Source organism: Rattus rattus, chromosome 6, assembly GCF_011064425.1.
Source record: "Rattus rattus isolate New Zealand chromosome 6, Rrattus_CSIRO_v1, whole genome shotgun sequence".
Classification (NCBI taxonomy): Eukaryota; Metazoa; Chordata; class Mammalia; order Rodentia; family Muridae; genus Rattus; species Rattus rattus.
The window spans coordinates 153,922,360-153,943,038 of NC_046159.1; the positions used below are offsets into that span (position 1 = coordinate 153,922,360).

At 52.7% G+C, this 20,679-nt stretch overlaps 1 protein-coding gene across 1 annotated transcript; it reads right to left on the bottom strand.

The window, feature by feature from the left end:
• Positions 1–1,879: 1,879 nt before the first annotated feature.
• On the bottom strand, positions 1,880–18,724 carry Wdr86 (WD repeat domain 86). Its single transcript, XM_032905330.1, has 6 exons — positions 18,562–18,724; positions 11,708–11,849; positions 7,860–8,280; positions 5,336–5,471; positions 2,460–2,563; positions 1,880–2,349 (listed from the first exon to the last, which is right to left on the bottom strand). Exons 1-6 carry the CDS (start codon positions 18,722–18,724, stop codon positions 2,173–2,175), a joined length of 1,143 nt encoding a protein of 380 aa, XP_032761221.1. The 3' UTR covers positions 1,880–2,172.
• Between the last annotated feature and the right edge of the window lie 1,955 nt (positions 18,725–20,679).

The window sequence follows — 20,679 nt, forward strand, 5'->3', positions numbered from 1 at the left end:
GGGGCCTTTGTGGGCTCTACCTCTAGCATCCATAGGGAAAATCAGGGTTCGGGTACGACCAGGAGTGAGCAAGTCTCAGGGAAGGGTTTTGAAGCAGGCCACCAGAGTCTGTCTTCACAAGTGCAGTGTGAGGGGCGTTGCCTTGAAACTACTGGTCAACCAAGAATTATCCTGGGCATGGCGCCACTGTGCTTGCTGGCTTCCCACTGTTTGAATGCCAATGGAGAATACCGAAAGCCAGGGTGGCACTGCCATGCCAGCAGGCCTGACTACCTGTGTGCACCTACACGGAGGTGCGCAGAACTGGAGGAGGGCCATGGGCAAACACTGCCAGCTCTGGCCTGGGGAGTGCTGCGGCCATGCCGGAGAGCTGAAGCTGGAGAGTTAGCAGCCAATGGGCCGGGCTTAGAATTGGTACAAATTCTGTTCTGGACAGGGTAGGGAAAGAGACAGGAGAGAGTGATTTAGGAGGGCAATGATTCTGGATGCACCAGGAGGCTGTGCTGTGGGGAGAGGAATGAAGGTAAAAGGCTAGGCTACCAAGACCTTTCGCAGAGCCCCACAAAGCAGGCAGGAACTAGACTGGATGTGGCAGAACACCCAGAGGCTGGAGGACAAGGCAGGCATGAATGATAGTTATCGGGGGACGAAGTCAGCCTGAAGCTGTGCAGCGAGGTCCTGGGCTTGGTGTCATTGATGCTGATCTTGTCACTTGTTAAATGTCTGCCCCGGTCACACACCATACTAGTCTGTTCTCGCAGCCAGGCATCTGATAGAAAGTTCCCGTTCCTTCCTCTGGCCAGCTAAACATGTGTCACCCTGCTTTCTTCCTCTCAAAGGCTGAGCAAACACTCTACCACTGAACTACACTCCCTCCTGGTGTGTCCACCGTGGACCTGTGGCTCAGCATTTAACGGCTCCACACATGCAGCCTGCAGCTGCCAGGAACCTGCAGAGCACAGGGCCCCCTCACATCCTCGGCATGAAGCCAGGGTCTCCGAGCTAGAGAAGTAGAAACCAATGGCTGTGCTGGACCAATGCAAAACATCCCAGTGCTTTCCCCAGAACATACAGCGACCCATCACAAGCTCCACAATGAGGGAGGTCAGACAGTCAGAACATCCTTCCTGCCAGCCCTCCTAGCAGGGTTCTATCTAGGGAAGATAGCAATAGTTAAAAAAAAAATAGTGGTGTGCACCTTTTATCCTAGCACAGGGAGGCACAGGCAGGTGGGTCTCTGAGTTTAAGGCCAGCCTGGTCTACAGAGAATGCTGGACATCCAGGGCTACACAGAGAAACCCTGTCTCAATCAATAAATCAATAGGAAAAATATATTTTTAACTTTTAAATTGTATGTGTGTCTGTGTATTGTGGGTGCAAGTGCCTTGGAGGCCAGAAGAGGGCGTTTGCTGTGCTGGAACTAGAGTTACTGATGGTCCTGACAGCTCAACACAGGAGCTAGACATCAAACTCCTGTCCTCTGTAAGAACAGTGCATGCTCTCAGCCAGGGAGCCATCTCTCCAGCCCGCATGGCTCCTACGGGTGTCTGATGAGTCCACCACATCTGCCATACTATTACCATTTCTGCATAAGACCAGATGGTTCTGCCCAGCTGCTCAACTCCAGACTGACAGAGGAGAACTCATGGAATAATCTCCAGAAGTGGCGGTTGCTCCAGGGTAGAAGGACCTCCTGTCAAACAGGCTGGTTGAAGAGCTGGTCCCTTGCTTCCTGTCCTTTCCTAAGGCCACTGCTGTACAGATGACCTTGCTTCATAAGCCCTCTTCTTAGGAGGGAGATGACCGTCCAGGTGTTGGAGGTCACAGCTGTGGCAGCAGACCTCCAAAAGGAAGTCAACAAAGACGACTTAGAGCACTTAGAGCGTGTATTTGAGTTCTTCATAATTTGCCACTGTAACAGTCTAGCTCCGTGGTTTTTGTAAGAAGTCCCCATTTTCTCTCAGCTGAGAGAGCCTGTGAGCATGGGGGTTCAGCTATGAGAGCTGGAGGCCCTGCCTTGGCTAGAAGTATCCAGGTAGCAAGGCCTTTGATTCAGAGTGAGGGCAAGAAGCACCTTCCCTTCCTCCACAGTGAGAAAGGTCACGAGGGCAGGTACATGCCCTGCTACAGGCCACTGCAAAACAAGCTCCGCCTCGGTCCCTCTCCAGGCCCTCAGGCTGGTTGTAGGGGCCCTGGGGCTGCACAGGCCACCTTGTTGCTGAAGAGGCGTGACAGGCTGCGCTTAGCTGCTGGCCTGCGTGGCAAAGGTGGCACTGACTGGAGACCACGTACGTCCCAGAGGCGCAGAGCACCGTCATGAGATGCTGTGTAGAGCACCTGGCCGTGTACCTGTGGACAGGCAGGACTGCTGTCAGCCATGAGCAGGCCACTGGGGTTCCTCTGTGGGAGGCCTCTTGCTTCCCTGGGGGCAGTAGGGAGCTGGGCAGGGAGAATCCTACCTGGAGACAGTTGATGACGAAGGTGTGGCCTCGGAACACCCTTTGCAGCACTCCTGACTGGGCATCAAAGGCCCGGGCGCAGGCGTCCCCGCTGCCTGTGAACACTGTGGACACACAGCGGTACACTGGGCCCTTCCTGACTGCCACATTGCCACCTCCCCAGGGCTGGGACAGGGTGAGAAAGTAGTGTGACCCCCCTAAGTCAGATGGGAAACATCTAGAAGCCTTCTGAAGGGAAACTCGGGCTCTCAGTCCTAGGAAGTCAGGGAGGTCACTGAGGGACAGTATAGTATGACTGTCATGCCTGCCTTGACTTCACGTCAGGCTGTACTGTCCTGAGTGGCCCTGTCTCTCAAGGACCCCCAGGAACAGGTACCCATTTATACCTCCACCCTCCCAATCCATCCCCTGTACCTACTGGACACATCCACCCTCCTCAGAGAGGGATGTGGCCTTGAAGCAGAGCCCAGACTCTGGCGCTCTCCTGCACCCAACAGCCCATCTCTCTCCCTCCTTGGGGTCTTCCTCTGTTATTACTTGTCTCAGTGGTCTTGTGGTGGACAGCAGAGCCCCTGGAACACTTGCTAGGACAGATGTCTGAGTACCACCCTATGGTTTCTGGTGGAGTGAGAGGTCTGTGACTCCGTTTTAATCAGTACTAGTAAGGCCAGTGATGAGGCCCAGCTGGAGTAGCCGCCCATGGGACTGGAGTGACTCACTTGCTATCCTACGCTAACTCCCCAGAAGCTGCCCTGACCCTGAATGGGAGGCCAAGAGTGACCGTGGCAGACAATACAGGAAGCACAGACATAATGGGGAGACAGGAAGAAAAACCACACAGGGCCTGTTAGTGAGCACACAACTACTGCAGGGGCTGGAGTGGGGGTGGGGAAACTTATGTCTAGCTAAGAGGTAAGGATGCTGGGCCACTTATGTACCCTTGAATACCTCTGCCGAAGGAGTTCTCCTGGGTAGTTGCTGAATTTTAGCTAGAATCTCCTGGGAAGAGAATCTCAGTGCAGAATTATCTGGGTCAGGGTAGCCTGAGGCATTTCCTGGTTGTTAATTGAGGTTGGAGGACTTGGAATGTGGGAGTACCATTTCTTGGGCTGGGGCATCATTTTCTGAGCTTGACCCTAAACTGCATGGATGAAGTGAGAGGGCTGAGCAGAAACCAGCAGCAGACAGTGGGATGCACTGACTCCTCTCTACTCCGAATGTGTTATAACCAGCAGACTTGAGCTCCTGCTACAGTCTTCCCTGCAACCTGGAATTCTAAGACAAACCCTTCCTTTCCTCTCATGTTGCCTTTTGTCAGGTTATCTAGCACCAGGAGAAACCCCAAGGCCACCTTGTGTTTGCCACCGTGGACCTAGCTAAGGCCAGCACAGCTAGACTGCTTCCTGCCTTTGTGTGTACTACTTCCCCTTTCCTTAAAGTCTGAGGATGCACAGGGTCCTGGGGGGACTCCTTGCTGGGTTTCCTCAGTCCCTTCCTTGTCTCTCCCCAAACTCAGTAGCAAGGTTCCGCCCCCATGGGGCTGCTGGGCACCCTGAGTAGGCAGAGTCAGGAGGAAGCAAAGCCCACTCTGTAGCCTTGTTGGCAAAGACCAAGAGCCAAGCTCTGTCATCGTGGGAGGGGCAATGGAGTGACTTCAGTGCAGCTGTGCCAGTTGTCACCAAAGGGAGGGGCATAGAGGCCACCTGGTAGTGTCTGGGGGCTAACCATTCTGTGCTCAATTAAGAGAGAGGTCCTGGTCAGGGAGCAGAGCCTTGCCCATACTATGGCTTAAACTCGGGAGGAAGGAAAGTAAACTTCTCCATGTTAAGCTATTTGCCTAGGGCTCAGATATTCATGCTCTTTCCTCAGCACCTTAACATGAAGTCGTTCGTTTTCCACAAGGAAGATACTCGCAAACTCATCCCTATGGGAAGCTGTTTCTCTAGGAGCTCAAAAACTAGGACAGTCTCAAAAACTAGACAGGAAGGGGACAGTCATCAGTGAAGCTGAGAAAGTGATGAAGGCCCAGGTGTGTGACCATTTGGGACCTGAAAAACAGAAAGTGTCCTCCCTACCCAACAAGCTATTCTATCCAGAGTAACCAGGAGTCATCTCTACAGCTGTGTCCCACCTTAGACTGGGACCCCACCTTTCCTGCACAGAGCAGTCAAAACTGCACATGGAACCCGAGGGTGGGGATCCCCCCAATCTCAAAAGGACCTACTCAGCTTAAAAAAAAAAAAAAAAAAAAGGAAAAGAATGCCCTTAGCTCTTCCCTCTGCCTGCCTGCCTGTCTCAAAGACCACACAATTGCTAGTTTTCCAAGAACTACCTTGATCCATGTTGCCCCACCTAAGATAGAAGATGTGTGTCATCCAGGAGCCGTGGATCCCAGCCTAAACTGTCAGCATCCCTGAAGTCTTTTATCAGAACAACAAAACACTCATTTCATCACCTAAGGCCAAGTGAGGTCAAACCCATGGCCTTCCAGCCCAGCTACCTAAGGAGATGTTGCTGTCTCACCTGGAGACTAGAATGGGTCCAGCTAGCTCAGTCAGCAGAGCACGAGATGCTTAAAATGTGTCCTTGAGACACACTTCTGATTCTAGGAGCCTGAGTATCCAGGTCTCTCACATTCTCATAAAGGTGAAAAGGAAGTTGTAAGCCCTTGCTTGAACCTTCTATGCATCCCTCTTGGGAAGGAGGTGCCTGGAGAGGGGACCATCTTCACCTTAGGTCACCAATGAGGTGGAAAGGTCGTGGGGCTCAGAGATAGCAAACCATGCAGGCATGAGAGAGGCAAGAGACAAACCAGGAAAGGATGGTAGAGTGGGCAGCCTGGGGTGGCATGGGCAGTGCCAGGACAGATCACTTACAGGTGCCTGCGTGGTACTTGAGGGCGCTCACGCTGTGTCTATGTGCTGAGAAGGTGCGCACCCTCTCCCCAGTGTCAGCCAGCCAGCACTTGACAGTCCTGTCTGCACTGCCCGAGTACAGGAGCCGATCTGTGAGCTGTAGGAAAAACAAGAGGGTCAGCCCATTGACCTTGATAGTTGAGCAAACCTCAAACTCTTCTCTACAAGGTAGGAAACATTGGCAGGTTTCAATGGGGAAAATGGAGGTAACCCCAGAAGGTACTCCCCACCATCCACTGCATCACTGGACAGTGCTGGCTCCTCTCCCCTGGTGTACCTGGGCCCCAAAGGCAGAGCACCCTCAGCCCTAGAAAACCCTGTAGTAACCAAGCAGAAACTACTAGACCTTATTAAACAGGCCTACAGACTCCAGAGCCATGCAGACCCAGACAGAGCCTGCAGACCCAGAGAGAACCTACAGACCCAGATAGAACTCTACAGACCCAGACAGAGACTCCCTTCCCCAGACAGCCCTGAAGACCCGAGAGCCGTCATAGACTCAGAGCTTCTCTCTACTATCTGGCTGCTCCTTCTCCACAGGCTCGCTAGTGAAGCCTTGGTTCCCAGCTGATGACACTAGAAGGTAGCAGAGTTTCTGGAGGATACTAGGAAGCCTTATCCCTAACTGGCAAAGTTCAATGCCCAAATACAAGCAGAAGCCCTCTGCCTATACACTATCCTCATCCATGGCAATGGCGCCCCAGTGGGGACACACTGAGTCATGCCGCAGGTGAAGGTCAGGTTACTTTCACACCTCAGCCCCCAAGCGATCTAGAACGAAGGCGCTTGTCATCACTAGCATGTTAAATGAGAAAATTGGTGCCCAAGAATATGAAGACTGATAATATACTACCCCAAACACAGCAACAGAGGCAGTGTTCAGACATTCCTTGAACGCTTAAAAGCTGAGAAAGTCCTGTCTCCAGGGGAAGAGAAAGGTTCTTGTCACTAAAGACAGAGAAGCTCAGGCCCAGCAAATACAGACATAGGACCGGCCTTCAGGGTTTTCGTTGATGTTGTTTTTGTGTATGTATATGAGTCCATGTTTCTAGCATGTGTGCATGTGTGTGTGTGGACATGTATGTGTGTATTATGCATGGTGTGTCCATGTCTATGGAGAGCTCATGTTCCTAGTGTCTGAAAGTCCATGTGTATACATGTGTGTACATGTGTGCATTATGTGTGTATGCATGTGTGTGCATGTTAAGAGCTCGTGTTCCTAGCATGTGTGTATATGCAAGTATGTGCATGTGTATTTACATGCAAGTGTGTACATGTGTGTATGTGTGTGTGCATGTGCAAGCACACATGCATATGGAGAGGCCAGTGGTCAATCTCTACTGTCCCTTCCTTTGATGGTGTCTAAGCAGCAAGTCATAGGGACCCGCCTGTCCCTCTGTCTTCAGTGCTGGGATTACACTCATGTGCCACCACACCCAGCTTTTTTTTTTTTTTTTTTTTTTTTGGTTCTTTTTTTTTGGAGCTGGGGACCGAACCCAGGGCCTTGGTGTACCACTGAGCTAAATCCCCAACCCCAATTGGTTATTTTATTTACATTTTTTTTTTTTTTGGTTCTTTTTTCCGAGCTGGGGACAGAACCCAGGTCCTTGTAGCTTCCTAGGCAAGGGCACCAGCCTAAATCCCCAACCCCACACCCAGCTTTTCTGCTTGGTGTTGAGATGAACTCGGGTCCTTAGCTTGCACAGCAAGCCTCTGAGCCACCTCCTAGCCCTGTTGTTCCAGACAGGACTTTGAAGCTGGCTTCAGATTTCCTCCTGGTCCCCACAATACTAGGATTCCAGGTGTTCTCAATCACACTCGGCTCACATCAGCCTGCTCAAAGTCCTTTTCTCTCAGGTCACAACTGTGGCACTATTTCCCCTTTGTCTGGACATTTTCATGAATCTTCCTCTTCAGCCAACCTAGGCTCCATTTTCTCGGCAAGGTTTGTACTTCTGGGATCTGAACGTATCTCCTCCAAAGCACAGGCCCCATACTTTCCACGGAGCAAGAGTGTGTGGGTGGTGTGGGGCCAGGCATAGTGAACGCCTTTCATCCCAGCACTCGAGAGGCAGAGGCAGAGATCTGAGAGTTCGAGGCCAGCCTATCTACAGAGTGAATCCTAGGACATCCGAGGCTGTTACACAGAGAGACTGTGTCTTGAAAAAGAAAACAGAACAAAGAAAACAAAAAACAGGGGTTGGTGATTTAGCTCAGTGGTAGAGCGCTTGCCTAGGAAGCGCAAGGTCCTGGGTTCGGTCCCCAGCTCGGAAAGAAAAAAAAAAGAAAACAAAAAACAAAAAGGAAAGGTGTTTAGCCCACGAGAACTGCACTCACTCCATATTTGAAAGGATGGACAGCCTGGTGCCCTGGACTGGGTACTGTGGACTGGGCCTACCAAAGGCCTGATACTAGGAATGGGCTTGATTCCCCTCCATTCCCACCCTCCAGCAATACGGCAGGGCAGCAGTTGGACAGGTCTCACCTCCAGACAGATGACAGAGCCCTGGTGCTCCCGGAAAACCCGTAGCTGCTCCCCACTCAGGATGTCCCAAGCACGAACGGTGGCATCAGTGCTGCCTGTGAAGGCCGTGTGACTGGAGACATCCAGCACCAGGCACAGTACTGCACCGGTGTGGCCCCGAAGTGTCTGGTGGCAGCAGCCACTGGCCACCTGCCACACCTTGGCTGTGTCATCAGAGCTGCCAGTCACTAGGAGCCCACCACCCATGGCTGCTTCCAAGCAGGGATCTCGGGGCAGGTCCTTGGGAGCAGAGTAGGCTAGTGTCAGTACACAGTTACGGTGGCCCCGGAACTCTTGGGACACTTGTCCTTTATCCACAGTCCACACACGAGCTGTCCGGTCGTAGGAACTGCTAAAGAGCTGGTCATTGGCAACTAGGATCCTGTGGGTAAGAGGGAAAGGGGTCAAGCTTGGAACACTCAGGGTTGAAGGCATCCACCCAGCCTTCATGGGCTAGCCTTGGCACTTCAGCTGACACAGCGTTTAGTCTTTGCCCCGCTCAACACTCAATTTCCAAGATCTAGCTCAAACATCACACTCCCAGCCTGTCTCAGCCATCCACGCATCCTCCATTCTATCCCTCGATGACAAGCCTGCTGGCCTGAGCTTTGTCCCAGCAGGGAGCATGTCTCAAGTGCATGAAGCCATATAACACTATACAAACCAGATGCATAGGAGGAAGAGGGAAGAAAGGAAGGAGGGCACACAGGCTTTCTGTTTAAAATAGGAAAAAAAAAAACATTCAGGAAGCTGTGGCAGGAGGATTGCTTTGAGTTCAAAGCCAACTTGAGTTACGTAGTGAGTTTAAGTCAAGCCCAGGCTAAAAACAAGAACCTGCCTCAGAGAGCAAAGCAAAGCAAAGCAAAACAAAAGCAACACAGAAAGGCGAGGGCTACCTGAGACCATCTGGCCTCCTTAGGAACAGTCTAGTAAGGCCCATCTGGAGGGCTATAAGGAATTTGGAGGCCCTTCTGCCACTCTGGCACCAGAGTGTCCCAGGGGGTGACCGAGGGACACACAGAGGTTAGCTGCTGTGCAGAGTGAGCCTCTGCTGTCCACAGGAGAGCCCTTGCCACTCCAGGGCACAAGCTAGACTCCAGACACATGACTGGCAGGGGCAGACGAGTGGCCACAGGGAACTCTGGGTATGAGGTCTCAGAATGGCAACCATGCAGCAGGTTGGCTCACAGAACGCAGCTTGAGTGGGGGGTAACTATTGACAGCATGCTCTCGCACGGCTAAATGCTACAACCTCCCCAGAAGAACACATTTGTCATTGGAGAACTTTGCACAGAACTTCCAAGGGTGTGTTTACACATCTTTGTTAAGAAGTCTTGACTCACCTACCCAGCTATGGCCCATGCCTGGGATCCTGGCACTCAGGAGTCAGAGGCAGGTGGATCTCTGAGTTTGAGGCCAGCCTAGTCTAATCCCTGATCTATTGAGAGTCAGAACCCCCTTGACAAGAACCTATGATGTTCTGGGGGAGTAGGCTATTCTATGCTCACACCACAGGGGGTGCTCTGGAGGCACCGGGGTTTGCAATGATTAATCTTGATTGTTAAATTGATGAGGTCTGGAGTCACCAAGGAAATAAGCCTCTGGCACATCTGTGGGAGTATACAGGTGAGGTTAACTGAAGTGGGAAGCCCCATGTTAGGTGCGTGACACCATCCCATGGGTTGTGGTCCTGGTTGAATATAAAGGAGAAAGTGAGCTGAGCCCAGACACGAGCTCTCTGCTCCCTGGCTGTGGATGTCAGTGACTAGCCGCTTCATGGTCCTGCCACCATGTCTTCCCCACCATGATAGACTGCCATAGTGGGTTGACCTGGTGCTGCTCTGTATTCAAAAGCTAAATACTGTACCCCAAGACCTGGTTGCTCCAAGAGGAGCAGATCCTCATGCATACCAGCTTTTATTGTGTAAACCTCACCTCCCAAGTTGTCTTCAATTGGTTATTAAAGATGCCTACAGCCTATAGCTGGGCAGAAGGGAGGTAGGTGGGGCTTGAGAGCCCGGGTCTGGGTTTTAGGCAGGGACCATGAGGAGGAGAGGAAAAGAGGAAGAGGCTACTACAGGGTAGGTGGTCGTGAGTGCATGACCACGAAGGTCAGCCTGTTGGAAAAGGATCAGCCCAGCGAGAACAAGAGTTATCTCAGGGTTATTGACAGGGAAGTAGATAAAAGAGCACAGAGGGCTGGCGTCTGCCCAGCTCATGTGTTTTGAGGCTTATTATAAATATAGGCAAAAATAAAAATAAAAATATATACAGGCTTCTGTGTCTTTTATTTGGGAACTAAATGATCTAAAGTGGGGTAGAAACCCCCACAGAATGTTTACAACAGACCATACACACTTAACTGACTCCTTTAGGGGGAGGAGTCAAAGCAATAAGAAAGTAATCCAGAGATTAGGTGGGCCCCACGCAGACGCAGTGCAATGTACAATAGGAACAGGAGCTCACACGCATAGCCTAGATCTGAAGCCAGAAGTGAGCTCCAGGCTCTCCTACATCTGAGAACATCCTGGGTGCTGTGGGTTTGGTACAGCTAACTGATGGAGAAGAGTGTATGTACTTGTGTGTTTGTGTATGTTCTGTCTGCACATGTGGATCAGAAACATATTGCACATACATATGGACATGTGCTTGAATGTATCTCAGTCATGCGTGTGTTGTGTATATGTATGTTTATATACACATAAACATTCACACATGTGCATGTTACTTGTATGTTGTATGTCTATGTATGTCCATGTGCTGTGCTTTTGTGTGTGTTGTGTACATTACTTGTGTGGGACATGGATACTAACCTCGTAGGGCATAGTGTCTGCCTTGCTTAAAGAAGCTGGTGATGGCTCCCTGGCCAGCAGCCTGAGGACAAGCTTTAGTCATCTGAGGCGTGGACTCACCCACATAGATTGGCTTCTGATTGATGCCAGTTTCCTTCAATGAGTTTTTGTGGAGAGGGAAGGAGGTATTCTGAGACAAGGTCTAACTCTAAGCCAAGCTGATCTGGAGCTTACTCTGTAGCTCAGGCTAGCCTTGAAGCCACAGAGATCAGCCTACCTCAGCTTCCCAAGTGCTGGGATAACAGACCAAAGTTACCACATCTGGTCAAGACAGACATCTTCCTGGGAGAAGGCCAATTTGAACCATGAAAGCTGAGTCATTATAGATCTGCCAGCCTTGCAGACACCTCCAGGCTGTCAAACTATCGTCTGTGATGGAGGTCTGCAGCTAGGTTGAGTAGCTAATCTGCCTGTCTGGGGCCCATGCAGTACTCAGAGTCCCCTCCTCTGTGTCCTTACAAAAAGACCCTTGGGACCAAGTAGGGCCCCTCCTATCAACATGGGTCAAGGGTCCCTATGCTGGGCATCTACTTAGGACTCGGGAGCCCAAGGCAACCATCGTGTGGCATAAAAATAGCACCAAGTTGATCTGGTTAGCAAACGAATTTCCACTGCTCAGATCCAACCTAAGTTCAAGAAGGAAAAAATTCAGTCCTTGAAGAAGGCCTAAAAATAACACCAACTGTGTCTTCCTCCTTCTCCGAATTCCTGTTTTACCATCGGGGTCATGGGAGCAGTCTCTTCTGGAACTTGCTCTCACCCGTGGGTGCTGCAACTCTAATATACACAAGACGGCAGTTATGGAGTGTGGGTCCCCGGAGAGTACAGACTACTCTGTTAGTGATGCCTCTTCCCTGCAGCTCCTGTGTCCAAACAGCCTGCTCCCACAAGTCGTTAGCCACACTGCTCAACCCAGTCCTACACAGTTGTCTACTTCACCCATGCCACCATGCTGACCTGTTCACAATGGATGTGTGCCCCCGGTACACCTGCAGACACTGCCCGGTCCTCACGTCCCACCTCCGGATGGTGCAGTCAGCACTACAGGTGAAGGCGGTCTCATCCTCCAGTTGACAGAAAGTCACATAGCTCTCATGTCCTACAACGAGAGGAGAGTGAGCTGACCAGGTTCTGCTCGCCTTCCTGTGTGTACAAGCAGGTAAAGGAGAGGGAACGAGCCTGTGATGCAAGTCTGCGAGAGACTGACTAGCCCTCCCCTCTAACCAGACAGAGGTCTGAATTTGTAGCCCACGCTGGGCTTGAACTCACAATCCTGCCTCAGCCTTCAGGATGCTCAGATCCTAGGACAAAAACCACCTGAGACTGTCCCTTTTGTGACTGTGTGTGTGTGAGAGAGAGGGCAAGAGCGAGCGATCGAGAAAGGGGCGGGGGGGGGCGCATGTGTACCAGTGGACATGGAGACAATGCCATGTTCTACCACTCTCTGTGTCCCCTTGCGAGTCTCTTACTGAACCTGGAGCTAGACTGAGGATGAGAAAGTGCCAGGGATCCTCCTGCCTCTGTCTTCCACAGCACCGGGGTTATAGTAGTTTGATGAAGAAACAAATTTTTTACTGGGGTTCCGGGAATTGAAAGTCCGGACCTCCAGGTCTAAGCACCATGAACTCTCACCCACTGAGCATGTCCCCAGGGACCCACTCCTCCTCTAGTCTGAGATGTTTTCACGTAGCCCAGGATGGCCTTGGACTCCTGATTCTTGTGCATCTACCTCCCACCCTTGGGATTAAAAGCATGTGCCACCACACCCAGGTCTTTAATCTCATCTGAGAGTTTCCATTTCGGGGCTGCAGTCAGGCGAGCAGGAATTTCAGCAATCCCCCAGGCAGGCAGACTCGCACTGATTAACTTTTATTTTAGGTCTTGGGTTAAGCTCAGCTTGGAAGAACATGACTTCCTGGGTTCTAAGAAACAGAATTTTAATAAAGAAAATCATTCACTCTTCCCAGGGAGCACGTGCCAGGCCGCTCTGAAAACAATGCAAGATTAAGTAAACTCAAGAAACGGCAGATCGTGTTTCCCTGAATACGTTGATGAGAAAGTTGAGGGCAAATCTGTTTGGCAAAACAGAGTCAGGGTTTTGCCAGAGTTTATAAATATTTCTTAAAGTTGTCAACAAACTTTCCCTGAGACCAGTCTGCCTCCCCCCATCCCCCAGTTTCTCTTAGGGCCTGGGATACCCAAAGAGAGGTAGCCAAGGTGAGCCCCGCCTTCCAGGTTCTGGCGTGGGCGCGACTCCAGGGCCGGCTAAGGACCCTGAGCCAAGGCTGGCTGAGGCCCAGAGCAGAGTGCCCCAGCAGCGCCCAGCCGCTGCCACCCCGTCTACACAACGGGTCGAGTACAGGAGTGAATCATAAACTGAACCGTGAGGACACATTTGAGAAACGCGAGGGCTACTGAGAAATGGCGCCCCGATTCTGTGGCACCACGGACATAGCCTAGCTGCTGGGGTGCAGCAGCTCGAGGTGCAGGCGGCTTGGTGGCATGTTAGGGAGAGAAGGACTGAACACAGAGACCGCAAAGGAAAGAGGCAAAAAACGAAAAAGCTCCAGTTTTCGATGTAAAACACCCTCATCTGTGACTGCAAGCCAAGCTGACCTGGCAGCCTCTGCCCCCTGCAGCCAGGCTCGGAGCCAAGTGAGGCTCCCACAGCACTCAGGACTGCGAAAGGCGGCCCTTTCTACTCTTCTACAGCTCACTCCCCAATCAGGGAACACGCCCGCCCGCTTGGGTCATGGGTCAGAGCCTGCCAGCAGGGGGCCTGGACTTGCGCCTGTTCCCTTGTCCACTCCCCCAACCCCCCACCCCACCCCCACCCCAGTATATTACCAAAAGACAGATGGGCTAGACCCGGGCTGGTGGAGTTACCACAGAGGATGGGAGGAGCTGTTTGCCAGCTCTGGGCCTATCACCTCCAGGGACCTCGTCTGGCTTTCAGCTGTTGGAATTGTGCAGAATAAGCAAAAACCCCAAGCTGAAAGTAAATATTTTCGGAGGGATGGAGAACGCAGATAAGACGCAGCTATTGCACTCAGAAAATCGGCTCCCGGGAACCTGCTGAGCCGGCGCCCTCCTCGACTTCCGGCACCCACCAAAGGCTTGCCTAGATCTGTCGTTCCCTCTGCACAAAGGAAAAGGGCTCCAGGACGCAGGGCTAGGGGACCCCAACTGCAACCAGTCTCTGGTATACACGCACGCACGCACGCAGGAAACAAGGCCTCTCTTCCCTGTCGCTTCCTTACCGCACTCCTGCAGGGCAAGCAGGCATTGCACTCTGTGGGGGAAGGAACACTCGCCTTGTGGCCCTGGTCTTCTCCCTTCCAGTCCAGTTCACACAGCGGGAGAGCGGAGGTCAGAGTGCTACCCTGGGCTCTGACCCAGGGCTGCCTCAGGCTGGCAGTGGCTCTGCAGTGAAGGTCCCCTCACACCTGAAGAACCTTCTCCACAGCTGTCTCACCTGAGAGAAGGGATGACGCCTCTCTGTACCCTGTCCACTCTAGTGTTGCCTGAACTCTGAACTATAACCCTTCAGCAGGTGACATCTAGCACCCGGACGTGCCAGACTGGTTACCGCCACAGGCACCAGGACCCATGGTCTATCTGCAGGCTGTCACTCAGAACTGAGAATCACACAGGGCTTCTGTGAGGAAATCAGGACCATCTGCTCCCAGCTACCACCATCAGCCACAAGAGACAGGGCCTCCTTCAGCCCCAGTCCAGCCACGGCCCCTCCCACAGCTCACTCACCACTCTTCCACCTTCCCCTCAGCCTTCTGAACAGGGAGCTCACCCTCATGCAACAGCAAACGCCCAAGATGGAGTCCTACTGCTGTGACTAAACGGAGGTCATTGTTTGTGGAATTCTTCTTTGAGCAGATAATGATTTGCCTGTGTGTAGCAGCCCTCTCAGCACAGACAGCTCAGCGGTTAAGAGCACTGACTGCTCTTCCAGAGGACCTGGGTTCAATTCCCAGCAACCACATGGCGGCTCACAACCATCTGGCATCAGGTCATGTGGCACAAAGACATATATACATTCAGGCAAAAACACTCATACACCTAAAATTAAAATAAAATTTAGACTCATATGCGTTGTTAGCTCACAGGAGAAAGCCAGGTACCTCACGTCCTCATTCAACCCCTACCCACATGGCCTTTTCAGTTAGCACTTTGCTTGGGCCCTGTCCCAGCCAGTGCCCCTCTCTGGAGCTTGCAACCACGGCCCACAGAGAATGCTGAGGCCAAAGAAGGATGTGGAGCATCCACCGTGGGCTAGCACCGTCAGTCTCTTACTCAATTGGCAATCACGGGGCGGTGCTGCCTTCCTGGAAGGCTTTCTCGGGAGAAGGTCCAGTGAAATATCAGCATGTGGATGGAGGCTAGAGGCCATCACTGTCCCAGCAATTCTCTTTCCCAACATTAGCTTCTGCCAACTACAATTTTCCCACCAGAGTTCACCCACTGCATCTGAAAGCTCTCCCATTTCTGTGTCTGTCTGCAGCGGGGAAGCCTGGGCATTCCGGCCCCGCTGATGCTGCTCCATAATGACCTGCCCAGCAGTTCCAGAGAGACAGCCCCCTTTCTTTCATCTCCATCCTAGTTTCCCCCAGCCTCTGCCCAAATCCCCAAGTTCTGTAAAATACTCAGAAAAGCCTCCAGTCCAGACAGACTGAGAACTGAAAAGGAAGACTGAATCCATAGCAGTCAGCCGTCCCAAGACCCAAGGCTCCATAAGTGGTCAGTCCTCCTCAGGAGCAGACTTCATTCACAGGCAGTACGTAGGGGTTTAGTGGCCAGAGCACAACTTCCCTATAGCAAGACCCCGAGAAAAAGTAGTAGCCACAAGCAGCAGGCCTTTCAACCTTGGCAAGTCCTCTGATTCAGTCCAGCTTGGGAGATTCTGAGGATTCACTCACCCCCAGACAGCATCCAGAAAACATAAGACGTTCTGTATCAATAATCAAGTCTGCCTCTGTTCATTTTCGGTTCATAAACTGGTAACTGCCTAGGAAGCAGAGGCAAGTGGATCTCCAAGTTAGACCACAGCCTGGTCTATAGACAGGTTACACCTCCTCGGCAGATGGGGGGGGGGGGCGAGGGGGTGGGGGGGGGCAGGGGCGGGCAGGGGCAGGGGGGAAGTCATGAAGATAGCCTAGGGCGGCTGCACAAGCATGAAGACCTGAGTTGGATCCCCAGACAGGGTAATATATACTTGTAATCCTAGAGTGGGAGGTAGAGACGGGCGATTGCCTAGTTAGCTCACCCTACTTGGCAAGTTCCCAGCCAAAGATAGACTATCCCCCACACCAAAATAAGTAGCCTAGGGTTAATCTCTGGCCTCAGTACACTTGCACTCATGTGTGCCAAAACAAAAGGTGTTGGGGGGAAGGAGGAGTCAATCCTACAAATATCTCAGGGGTATAGGGAGGCTGGGCAGACTTTGTTTTTGTTTTGTTTTTCCAGGGCAGTGTGTCAGAGAAGCCAAACAAATATGTTAAGTCATGCAATTTCAGTCATAATCAGGATCTTACAATTGAGAGAGAGAGAGAGAGACAGAGAGAGAGAGAGACAGAGAGAGAGAGAGACAGAGAGAGAGACAGAGAGAGAGACAGAGAGAGAGACAGAGGTTGAGAGAGAGAGAGAGACTATCTCTGTCCATTTTATCCGTGCAGGTTTTTGTTTGTTTAGTTGTTTTTGGATTTTTAAGACAGGGTTTCTCTGTCCAACCCTGGCTATCCTGGAACTTGCTCTGTAGACTAGGCTGGCCCCGAACTCATGGAGATCCACCTGCCTCTGCCTTGGATTAGATGACTGGGATTAAAGGAGCCTGCCACCACCGCTGGGCCCCTTGCAGCTTTGAAACCAAGACAAGAACAAGCTGAGCAGGGAATCTCCTACGGCTTCCCTTTCAGTGGGCGCTGCTCTACTAGACCAGGTCAGTCCTCACAGGAATGTTGTGCTCGATTTAGGGGACACACAGCTGCGAGGATCCGAGGAGCCAGCCAGAGCTGGGTACACGGGTGATCCTGGAAACTTGGCAGGACTCCGGAGCTGCACTGGGACAAGCCCCTGGGTCAGAACCAGGCTGGAAAGCCTAGACTTTTTCTGGGGAGAAGCTTCCTTGACAAACAGGGGTTACATGGGAGTCATGAGCATAAAGGGTGTGTGCACAGGCTGGCTGTGCACTACCTACAGAAGGCCTGGTGAACATCAATTAGAAACACAGACAAAGCCTACATGGTGTGACGCATCTAATCTCGGGTACTCGGGAAGTGGAATCAGGAGGCTCAGGCATTCACAGGCGCAAGGTGAGTGCGCTGTGGTTTTCTGTCAACTTAACACAAGCCACAGTCACTCGAGGAACCTCAGTCAAGAAAATTCATCCATAAGATTGAGCTGTAGGCATGATTGGAAGACATTTTCTTAACTAGTGATTGATGGGGAAGGCCCAGCCTATTTTGGGAGATACCATCCTGAGCTGGTGGTCCTGGGTTCTATAAGAAAGCAGGCTGAGCAAGCCATGAGGAGCAAGCCAGTAAGCAGCATCCCTCCATGGCCTCTGCATCAGCTCCTGCCTCCAGGTTCCTGCCCTGTTTGAGTTCCTTTGCTGACTTCCTTCAGTGATAGTTTCCTCCCCAACTTGCTTTTGGCAGTGACATTGTAGCAACAGTAACCCCAACTATGACAGTGAGTCTGGGACCTGAGGGTGACATGAAACTCTGTCTTAAGAAACCAAAATCAAACAAAAGACCAATTCTAAGGTTCTCCGTGGAGCAATCCGTGGAACCAGTCCTAAGAACTGAACCCCTGAAAACCCCAGACAGTCTTTCCTTGGGAAGCAACACATTTTACTTAAGCTAAGAGCTCTCCTCCTTTGTGGGGCCTGTCAGTGAGCACTGGCTGTGAATCGGGGAAGAATGTGGAGCACTTTGTAGCCAATTCCCCTATCTTCACACCAGTTCCCAAGTACCTGTCAGTTCAATGTTCCTCCCTTTGGTGCCGCGAACTAGCTACCTTATACTGTTTTCACTTCAAACTGATAGCGTAGGCATGAAGCAGTTTTGAAGATAACTGTCTCCTGGAAGGGCTTGAGCCAGGCCACCCAGCAACTGCAAGTCAGGGTGGAAAGCTGGAGATAAGGAGACATAGCTTGTGCAAAAAGCTTGGCACGCCTCCTCTAGTTCCCCGTGCTACTGCAGAGGCCAACAGGCGGCCGGGGGCTCGCCATAATGCAGGATGGGAGCCTCCAAGACAAGGCTGCCCAGCATGTGAACAGAGGTGCACATGAATCCATCAACAGGTGGATTCATAAGACACATTATCCATTTCCGTGCATGATAATCCTCAGTTCATTTCAGATTGCAAGATAGGTTTGACCCTATTCCCCAGACCCTATTCCCCAGACCCTATTCCCCAGACCCTATTCTTCTGGCCATACTTGAGATGAGGCCATAAAGGAACTTGGAGGTGGGGAGAAGTAGGGGTTCAAGTATCAAGGGTGCCCCTCAGCTCTGGTCGAGTCCCTAACAAGGTACTGTGTAAGGATTGCGTGGGACTGGTTGATAAAAGAAACTTGCACTGGGGTGGGCGCTCCTTGGTCACCCACACTCAAGCACTCTCGGACTCTCATGGCTTCCCCCAAGAGCTCAAGCTCTGGGGGAGCTCCCTGATGAGCAGGAACTAGAGCCCTACTCTTCCAGAAGGGGGCTGAGGGGCCTGAAGAGCAAGGTCCCCGTGCGGTGCAGGTGAGCGTGAAGAGGCGGAAAGGGTCGCGAGCACGCGCGCCCGTCTACCTTGCAGGAGCGCGCAGCACTGGCCGTCCACGGTGCTCCAGAGGCGGGCCGTGCCGTCCTCGCTGCCGGTCAGCAGGCGCTGCCCGTCCGGGCTCAGGCTCAGCCAGTTGATGCCCCCGCGGTGGCCCGCACAGACCCTCAGCGCCGACCCGCTGCTCCCCATTGCGGATCCGGAGTAAAGAGAGGTACTGCGCTCGGCTAGCGAGCGGAGCTCCAGAGTCCGCTTGTGGCCCTGGCGGGGCTCGGCCGAGCAGTGGCCATCGCAGGGGAGCCCGGGCGCCCCGTTCGTGCAAAGGCTCGAGATGCGGATGGGGACAAGGACTCTTACTCTCCACCGGTGTCCTCCGCTCCCTCAGCTCCGATACAGGTGAGACCTCCCCTACTCAGAACTTTCTCGGGGCTCAGGATGGGTGGGCGCCTCTGCCTCGGGGTGCGCCCACCAGGTCAGAAGCCGGCAGAAGAACCCGGGAAGCGGAGCGCGGAACAATACAATCCAGCCTGGCTCCTCCTCAGAGACCACCTCCCAACCTGTTCCCGCCCACTTTTCGGGCCGCGCGCCAACCCCCACCCCAAGACTCCCTGGTCGTCCTCCGGGAACAGAACTCAGAAGCTAGTTGGGGACCGCTTCCACGTGCTTCACGTACGACTCTCCCAACTGCCTATCCTGGGTTCTGTTCCCTGTCACTCCCGCTGTCCTTGTCCCCAGAGCCCAAGGCGAGAAGGTGGTGGACGGGAGTCTGGAGTCTTGGGGGACCCCCGATGAAGGGCAGGAACTGTGGAGCCCGGAGTCCACCGTTTCAGGGAAATCACGCACACCCCTAATTCTTCTTGGGCCAGGCAGAAGAAGGCTGGATTTGGCCGTTGGGGGTTGGGGGGTAAGACCAGAGGTCAGGCTCGCCCCTCCTCCACCCATCACCACCCCACCCCCTACGCCCTTAGCTGGGCGCGTGCCTTTGAGGTCCCACTGAGGTCTGCAGGAATCCTATACCAAACCTCCAGCCCTCCCGGAGCTCGGTCGGCTGGTTCCTATTAGACCAGTTCCGGGTGCTGACTTTGCTGGGGGGCGGGGAGGGTGACCCCCCCCCACTCGGATCCTCCAGGTCCTAAAGATAGCAGAGTTTCTCGAACCCTCCAGGGCTCTTTTTGGAGTCCAGAAAGAAAGGCCGGAAAGATGGTTTCGAGGAGCCGGCCCCCAGGGTGATATGATGACCTGCCCTAATCATTCTGGATGACCCCGTTCAATTCCAAGAAAACTCCGGAATGGGTTCCACGGGACAGCAGGCTTTATTCCCCGGAGTGGCAGTGGCGCAACCAAATACACGCACTTTTTCTTTCTTTCCCGAAACTCAAATCAGCTTAGGGGACGTTACTTTGCAGACACCGAGGAGCCAGCAGAGGGTGTTCAGGAGTGTTTTGATGGGATCTGGAATGTGGAGGTAGGAGGTGACCACAGAAGGATAGAACTCTCAGGAGGGAGAGTGCAGTCTAAGAATCCACCCAGCGTTCATCTGGTACCCTTAGAAGGCATTTGCATCGTACAGGTGCAAAGGCGGGTGGGTAGCTGGCTGCACGGGAGATGTCTCTGGCTGTAGGGGTGTGTAAGCAATGGGCAGCCATCCTGCAAGCTGAGGTGTGAGATGAGGAAACTGCTCACCTAGATGGGAGCAGAGGGTGCAGGGAAACCTGCATTCGCAGAAGGAAAACTTGTAAGGGAATCTGGGGAACGGCCAGGACGAAGTGGCATGAACACATTCACAGCCTCAGTGCAGGACAGCTACCCGAGAGAGCAACATTTCCACGGGGGTCACATGGAATGTGTAAGGGGTCCCAGCAGCCCCATGCCAAGGTGTGAGCTTGAGAAACCACACCATGAGACAGACATGGTGTAAGAGAGCTTTATTGGGGGGGGGGGTGGAGGAGAGCAAGAACCTGGAGAAGGGGTAGAGCCGGACTGAGCCACAAGGGCAGAGAAGTGGGGACGAAGGACAGAAAGAAAGAGAGGCCAGCAGGGAACATGTGGGAGCTGTGAGAGGAAAGTGAGAAAGGGGGGTGGGGGAGGCGCTGAGGTAATGAGACACTGCCAGGCCACCGCAGGTGATGACTAGGCTGTCCCTAGGT